This window comes from Suillus subalutaceus (genome assembly GCF_016647625.1).
Source record: "Suillus subalutaceus strain FC151 chromosome Unknown DFJ58scaffold_321, whole genome shotgun sequence".
Lineage (NCBI taxonomy): Eukaryota > Fungi > Basidiomycota > Agaricomycetes > Boletales > Suillaceae > Suillus > Suillus subalutaceus.
Genome location: NW_024540570.1, coordinates 26,087 through 34,591, shown reverse-complemented (window position 1 = coordinate 34,591; position 8,505 = coordinate 26,087). Strand labels below are relative to the sequence as shown.

Here is an 8,505-nt window from a genome sequence, read left to right as displayed (position 1 = left end):
TTGGATAATTATCAAGATTTAGCTGACTAGACATAATTGTGGTGAATTGCAGAAGCCGTTATTACAAATGTTGGTTCACAGATCACGCGTCCCAGGCAATGTTACAAGAACAAAAGACTAATATTGGATTAAAAGATGTGTTTAAGTAATCGCGAAACAGCTGATGACGAGGGTACGAGGAATTTAGGTACAATCACTAATGAATGCGGAAATACAGTAATGGATCAGAACCTAATCGTCGGCCATGCCATCCAGGTCGAGTAGCGACAGAGCATTTCGATGCTCACTGGCGAGATGATCATTGCCCTTCAGTTTCAAAGCCCTTCGAGTAGCGTCAGTATCCGGCATGTCAAACGGCACCATCCACACCGGCAAAACTTACTGCCATTCCCACACCAGATTCCACTGGTATCCTCGACAACTATGATGAATTAAATGCGCTCGTCGATGCGTTCACGTACTACATGAATGAGCATGACAAAGCGGCTCGACAGAAACGAGGAGGCGCGTGGTGAAGGCACAATGCCCAGGGTGGAGAGATGCGGAGAGGAGGACAAGATGCCGAAAGGGGAGAAGACGCAGAGAGGGGACGAGACACTGACTAGACGCCGAAAGGAGGACGAGACACTGAGAGCAGTGAGCGAGAGAATGAAAGACGAGAAAAAAATAAATAGAAGACTTACTGAGGATAATTTTGGGGCAAGGCTATAAGGTTAACTGTGAGGGTAGGCTGCACCAGGGCAAACACATTAGTACAATACAATGAACAAAATAAAGGACACACCTGGAGGCATGCGAGATGATGTGTGGCATCATGATGGTGGAAGGTTGAGAACGAAGTCGTTGAACTTGTAAGAAAAATTGATGTTTAAACGTGACACGTGAGACCGTGTGAAAAATGACGTGGTCAATTGTTGTTCAAGCAAAGTCGTTTGCCACTGTTCAAACGTGCATGCTCGCCGTTGCCCGCCATTCGCAGCTTGTGAGTGTGTCAATCCTCGTTCGAGCTCGGGCCATGTTGATCCAAGTCGTTGCCCGCCATTTACAGGAAGTGAGTGTGTGATCCCACTTCGAGCAAGAGCCATGCCGATCGAAGTCGTTGCCTGCCAGCTGTTTGTGAGCTGTGATCTCATTATTGTGTTGCTATTACTGACATACATTGTACCTATATCGAATGGTTCTCGTCGTTTCTGTTGGCTCCCGATCGACACCACGGCCTTTACAAGGTCTCGCATTCCTTGCTTGGTGGCGCAAAAGTGGCAAGCATTGTGCCATTGTCGAAGATCGTGCGGAGTGCCCATCTTCTACCGAATTTCGGTGCCGTCGTCCTGCGAGAGTGGTCGAGTGATACAGTTCTAGATGACTGTAACACTTTTGGTTGAACTCGTATCTAGATAGATACACTTACTGTATTTTTCAAATAAGTCTCGATAATTCCATTGTACATTATCGTCTTTTAGCCGTTTTATTCCTAAAACTTGAAATTAGATAGAATTATCAGAATAACATCGTTTAGCGCAAATTATTACAATTTTTGCCCAGGAGGCTTTTCCTGATGTAGAGCGTTCAGAAGTTCTTTGCCTTCTTCTTGAAGCATTGAAACAGTAACTTCGCCCTCCAAGCAGGCAAGGTCCTCACATTCTTTATATGCGTGGGCAGCAGTAGTCATAGTGTCTTCATATGCGCGGGAAGCAGTAGTCATACCATCTTCATATGCGTGGGTGGCAGTTGTCATAGGTGCTTCATATGCCTGGACGGCACACCTCAGGCATCAGTTCTCGGTGCCTATAAAGGGTCCAAGAGACCCGGTTTCTATGTTATGGGAAAGTGGTCTCTGAGACCCACCCTCCCCCCATCTATTAATAACACTTACTCCTAGCCCACCTCGCTTCCCTCGCGTCCCTCTAGCTCCACCCTCCCAGAACCCCTTCGCGCCTCTAAAATACCTAAAAACCCTCTCACGACACCTCTCGCAGACCTCTAGAAATATGTCCCATACCTCCAGCGCATCCCTCACGTGCTTTCCACAAACTTAGCGTTGGAGCCTTGTTGATACTTCTTCATACTGGTATGTCCTTCTCTTATCTCCACAATGTCGTCCTCCACACCTCATCCCACTCGCAAATCTCAGCTCACATCTTCAGGGCTAGGCCACCACTTTGTGAGCCCGAGGAAAGCTCGAGACAAACGGAAAACACAAACATTGATCAAGATACCGGGTGCGGAGGCGAAGCGTCGCCGACTTCTAGCTGAAATGCAGCAACTTATGAAGCCGCGAGGTGAAAAATCAGACCCACAAGTACTTTCTGCTGACCTTGCTCACGCTGGGGACTGCAATGATACCGCCCAACACATAAACGTTGATGATGCCCACCCACTTCACTCCGAGGACGTCGGAATGTTAGAACCTCCAAGTCTGACACCCCGGCAATTGACACGCCAGTCAAACGACGGATTTTGCCAGATAAATCAACCAACTCACTGTATTATTCCTGGACGGCACTTGTGCCAACCCTCGTCAACCATTTACTTCGCTATTTCGGACGAACCCAGGGCAAAACTCTAGAGATCATCCGCCCAGTCATATCTGCATGTGAGACAACATCGTGCTCACCCAAACAGACCACATTGGTTTGTTTATTCTTCGATCGTAAGCCTATCATTATGCAACAAAGACTCGGAGGTGTGCGTTGACATTTGTGTAGGATTTGAATCTATAGATGTACTAAGTTGCGCGTGCTCCAGTCTCCCGCAGGTTCTGGTCCACCATGGTCTATTCCCAACCGCTCCATCACAGCCTCGGATGGCTGTGTCTGTGGATCTACTTTCATTCTATCGCACATTGTTTGAGCGTTCATGTGATGCAATTAATGCTCTCGCATCAGCATTAAAGACTCATTATTCTCGACGGGGATTTCAGATGACAGACGCACAAGTAAGTTTCAATTGTGTATTTAAATTACTACTAACATGCTTTGGAAGGGCGGACTTATCCAGGACCCGTTTCGCAGAGGTCTCGGCTATGCTGTCCAGTGGTTTGACATACTGCAAGTCCAAGTCGAACAACAACTCGAGACCCTTCTCCAACAAAGCCGGGACCGCATCATGACCTTGCAAGCAACATCTGACGTCCCTGAAATTCATTCTCCTACCCTACATCCAGGTCGATGCGCGCCCCTTCTGGTTCAAAGATGCCCTGCTTGTTTCGGGGGCATACTTTATGGTAGATCCCCAGACGATGGAGGCGATATTCATGTTGCAACGGATGGGAATTTCCATCACCGCCACCGACGCGCAGCTGGCGATTGTCCACCCTTCTATGACCCTACATACTTTATCCCAAAAACCTTCGTTGATGGTATCGGCCGCCGGATAGACGCCCTACATAAGCATCCTCCAAGAACTTATGCTTCCCTCATCCCTGACGAGGCTGTGGACCAATGTGAAACTTCTTATGAGGCTGCTGACGGCAAGAAGCAGAAGACCGCGATGGATAACTTCGATGACACAGGTATTATGGCATTAATTTGTCGCCATGATATCCCGTTGTTTTTCGCTAACATCGATTCTCCTGGAGAACAACAGAAATACTCTGTAGCCCTCCTCCAACACTTGTTTTCATTACTCCCGCACCAGGCAACAGTTGTTGCTTTATATGACGTTGGATGTGTTCTGGCGCGATCCCTCGCAAAAGTATGCTATCACTAACGTTTAGATTGCTCGCTCACACCTCTCCAGTATGATATCCTTCCTGAAAGTATCACCACACGACTTCGTTTTGCGACGACTGCAATGCATGCCTACGGCCATGAGTGGGCATGTCAGCTCATTTATAACCCACGAATGTGCGTTGGGCTTGGCCTGTCCGACGGGGAAGGGACCGAGCGTCTTTGGTCGCGCTTTGTTCGCCTGATTGGTATTGAGAGGACCTCTTCCGTGCGTCCCGCCTCAATTTCATTATAACCCTATTCACGCGAAACCTTCTTTAGCGTCAACGTCGCCTCTGGCTGATTGATCGGCAAGCCGCAGCCATAGGGTCCGAAATGCGCGCTGATCTCGGTGATTGGATCAAACGTCGCCTTAGACGTGGCATCAAAGAACAAGGGTCTGCAGCACAAGATGTACTAGACCGATGCGAAATCCCTATCGACGAGTTACGGTCTCAGTGGTCCCACCAACGGCATTCACAGTTATCCATACGTGCTCGTGAGTTCATTTTATTATAGTGCATTAGTATTGATAAACGGTCCTCCAAGACGCTCCATCTCGCCTCAAGAAAGAGCTGGACACCGTGTTGGCCCTCCAGGCAGATCTCGATGCATCGGACAGAGCACTACAGACTACCAGAGTAATGCTAGAAAAAGAATCGGCCTCTGACGATACATTCGAAGCTCTGCTGAGCCTGGAGAGGGGACATAGTCGGCTAATGGACAAAGTTGAGGCTCTTTACTCATCTCTAAACGTTCATGATCGGTTCCCTGAACTTCAAGGGGTCAATCTTGATTTTGTTCGTACCCTTTTAATGGCGCGGGACCTCAAAATTAATGTTCGCAAACGTGCCGTTGCAAGCTTCTTCGAGTGGGACAAACTTGACCGCGCGTTGGAGGCGCCCAACAAGCTCTAGGTGAGTTCGAACCCCATTGTTAATTACAGTGGTATACTTGTTAATTACCTACAGGCACTAAGCTCCATCAGCATACGCGCAAAGCTATAGCAAAGCGCCAACCTGCCCTCATGACCGCTATTCGAAAATTCAACTCCTACTGTGAACGGTTAGCTTCCCTTTACGAACCGAGTTGGGGGATTCCCCTGCCTTCCCCTCTTCCAACGAAACTTACGGAACTACGCAACGACCCCAAATTAATGGAAGATGTATGGATTACACCATCGGTAGGAGAAGTTCCCCAATGGTTGGAGGACTCACGCATCAGGGACGGTATACGTGCACTCCTCAAACGGGATCAATGTGAAGAAGAACATATCCGCCTCAGCATTGAGGCTGATATCTTTGTCGTTTTCTTTGGTGATGAGCTTGGCAGCGCTCGAACTCGCTCTTTGGTTGCCAGAAAGGGAGTGGATTCTATTCTTCTAGCAACTTTTTGCTGATGTGTAATCTAACTTAGATGAACCGTTTGCTGTCCATTACAGCAACAGCATGCTAATTTTGTCCGACTTCAATCTCGATGGTCCAATTCCTTAGCTTCTCCGGCATGCTTCACTAGCCTAGTCAACAATGCACTGGAGGTAGCTACCACCCTCTCGGGAACCTCGCGCAGCACGACACTTCTTGCCATCAATGCTGGCATACCTGCAGCGCCAGATCTCGAGGGTGGGGATGAATTTTCCATTGCTGATCCTGACCATCCTCCTCCCATTGATTCTGAACAAACAGTGCTTGCTGACGTTCTGGAGGGTCAGATAGGCACGGTAGAGTGGGATGATGATGATGATGATGACTCAACTGATCATATGCGCGAAGCTACTGCCGTCATTCATTGGGAACTTCCTGAGGTGGGTTGACATTTACTGTCAGGAATATGGCACTGATGTATCATACTAGAATCTTCTTGCAGATGATTTTAATGTTCCATTGCGTGAGCGCGGCATTCTCATATCAGGCAAAATTGTCTCCCGAGTACAACCTAGCTCGGATGGAATCCCGTATCAGATATTGACCCTAGGGACATCGGTTTCCTTAGTTCTCCTACAGCACGCCTGAATGATGTATGCATCAACAGTTGTGCCATACTTCTCTGGCACTCTCAACTCAGGACATCGGGTGCACAATGCGCCATCCTCTCAACCCACGATCTTCCCCGTATTCGTTACAATGCGCCAGACAATGTCATTTGGCGCAATACATCATGGGTTCGTTATTGGGAAAAGGATATTGGGTACTTCCTATTCATCGTCCGTCGGGCATTGGGCACTGGGTGCTATGTGTCATCCGGCTGTCCACAAAAGAACTTCATCTTTTTGATAGCCTAGGTGACAGGCAGCCTTGGCAAAAGGACGTCGAAGTGGGTTCAATTTAAATCATGCGTTTGCGTTTGACTGATCGGATCTTAATGAAAGGATATAATGAGATTAATTGTTCGGTTCCTTGCTATTGCGCGCCAACACGAATATCGTGTTAATATTGACCTTGAAGGCTGGGTTGCTCGACCTTTGAACGTCAGTTTCATCCTCCATTTTTCACAACTTTGCCGACCACTTCGTGTTGTTTTAGGTCCAACATCTTCAGAACAATGATTTCGACTGTGGTGTATGTGTTTTGGCGACGATTTTTGCTATTGTACGCGGCAAACATATTACAGGAGTACGAGAGCAGGACATGGACGATCTACGATACTATCTGCGGACTATGGTTCTTGCATTACCAGTTTACAGGCATGATTCGAAGTAGAGTAGTACAATAACAGGTATTATGGACTAAGACAATATGGATTCTGCCCAGTAACTAGCAAATCAACCTCCCTCTGGTAAGTTAAGATCCTCCGCGCGACCCCATGGCGGTAGCACTCAGCCATAAGCTTGTGTCTTCCACATACCTGTAGGTTGTTAGCGATACGAGCATTCAGGTCATCCCAGCCTTCAAGCAACCTCTTCTGTGCGTCTCGAAGCTCCTCCAAAACTTCAGACACCCCTCCTGCATCATACACAGCTTGACGATGAGCGCGAGATTCCCTGTCCACACGCAAATTATGTCCGTGCATCACATCAAAGAGATTCCGTGTAAAACGCTGTTCTTTGGGTGAGTCGGGTGGAGGCAGAGAATTGTAAGGCGGGGCTTTATCCCACTGGGAGAGATCCGAAACATCGATCAAGTCAGAACCATGGAGCGATTGGTGAAAGAGAAATGATTTGGGAAGAGGAGGATTGGCAAACTGTGAGATTGAAGACGGTAGAGGGTTGTGCAGGGCCCTAGGAGTTGTATGAGGTCCGCGTCGACCATGACGTTTGGCGTAGGCACGAGCATTCTGAGCCTGTTGAATGATCTTGCCTCTGCCAAACATATCAACAACGTTGCAATAACAAGTCACTGAATGATACCTACCGTTTTGACTGTAAATATGATTCCGTATGTTGACGAGCAGCTGCTAGTTTTTCTTCCAATGTGAGGGTACTTAGCTCGGCGGCCCATGGTGAGGTTAGTGATTGGACAAATAGTCAAAGTCAACCAAAGTTGATATGAACATCTCGCTGCTGTACCACCTAGTTACCTGTTGAAATGTGATATGGCCATCCACAATGAAGTTCTTGTCAAAATCTTTGTATGAGCATGATGGGGCGTGTTGCTAGCGTCGACGAGGCTAGTCCAGACAGCGTGATAAGTGGTCAATGCCTGTACATATGTCTTTCAAGTTCAGCACTATTGGTATCTTCAATCTCATTGGCTCACAATTGTCTCATGTTTATGAAGGATCTTAGCACGGTTCAAACGTTCAATCTTCTTTTATACCTCCATGTCTTAAACGACACCGCTCACAATGTACGTATCAAAATCCAAACAAGTGAGCAATGGCAAAAAGAAGATTCTAGCACTACATAACCCCAAGTGTGACATCTCTCAGCCCCACTTTACTTCAAAGGGACGCCAGAAGCTCATCCACCTCTGCCTCGGCTTCATCTTCCCCACAAGCAGTCCCATCAGAACTCTGCGAACCTTGCCCAATGCAGGTTATCTGCGGAATGAGCTCCTGGATGCTACCTACCAGTGACAGGTCTCGTCCTGGATTGAAACTCGACCTCCAGGAGGGTGGGGGGAGTGGGACCTCAACGAACATCTTGAGTTTCTGCCAGTGACGCATTGCGTGAGCCACTACAGGAGTGTGTGCACCAGATAGCGGCCCACGAGCAGGCCGGCACCATGCAAGAGATGATGCAGGATTTCGTCCACAAGACAATGGCCCAGGAGCTGGACATTGTGCAGAAGGTGGCTCAGGAGAGCTGTGGTTGACTTTGAGGCGAGGAAGACCCAGCCAATCACATCGACCATTCGCATACCAGCGCCACCCATGGGTGTGGTCAGAATGAGGTGCAGGTGCTTCCTCGATGATGACACGGCTGCGGGAGGCCACAAGATTTGCGAGGGCACCTTGTTTGGTGATGGTCTTGATGGTGAGCAGGTTGTTCTTGAGGGCATCCGCAAAGACTCGGTGCTCACGAAGTGAGAGGTCGTGGTACGCAACTATCGCAGATGAGATCATGCATGGCCTTCGATGATTAATCACAGATGCAGCATGCATGAGGCTGTTTGCGGGAGTAATTAAGTGAGGGCGCTGGGTGCTCGCCGCTGGCCCAAATTTTTCACGCGGTCTGACCAAAAAGGAAATTTGCTCGTCTGATTGCATTGGTGGGATGATGGCTATTTGTAAGTAAGTTTCGTTCAACCACCGCACTCTCACCTACATCTTACCATTGTTTCCGCATCAGTTGGCAGTACGTTGGGTGGCTGTGAGTTTGTGACTCCATTAGTACGTTTCAAACTCAGTACTAGTTTTA

At 48.2% G+C, this 8,505-nt stretch overlaps 2 protein-coding genes across 2 annotated transcripts; one reads left to right on the top strand and one right to left on the bottom strand.

Annotated features, from left to right (window-relative positions):
- Positions 1-1,166: 1,166 nt before the first annotated feature.
- DFJ58DRAFT_671691 (uncharacterized protein) lies at positions 1,167-1,382 on the top strand (the record flags this gene model as incomplete). The annotated part of the gene is made up of 1 exon (XM_041382977.1): positions 1,167-1,382. A coding segment is annotated over one exon (216 nt), but the record flags the coding sequence as incomplete, so codon positions are not given.
- A 6,204-nt stretch (positions 1,383-7,586) lies between these two features.
- On the bottom strand, positions 7,587-8,354 carry DFJ58DRAFT_737082 (uncharacterized protein; the record flags this gene model as incomplete). Its single annotated transcript, XM_041386901.1, has 1 exon — positions 7,587-8,354. The coding sequence occupies one exon, from the start codon at positions 8,352-8,354 to the stop codon at positions 7,587-7,589; it is 768 nt and encodes a 255-aa protein (XP_041235295.1).
- Between the last annotated feature and the right edge of the window lie 151 nt (positions 8,355-8,505).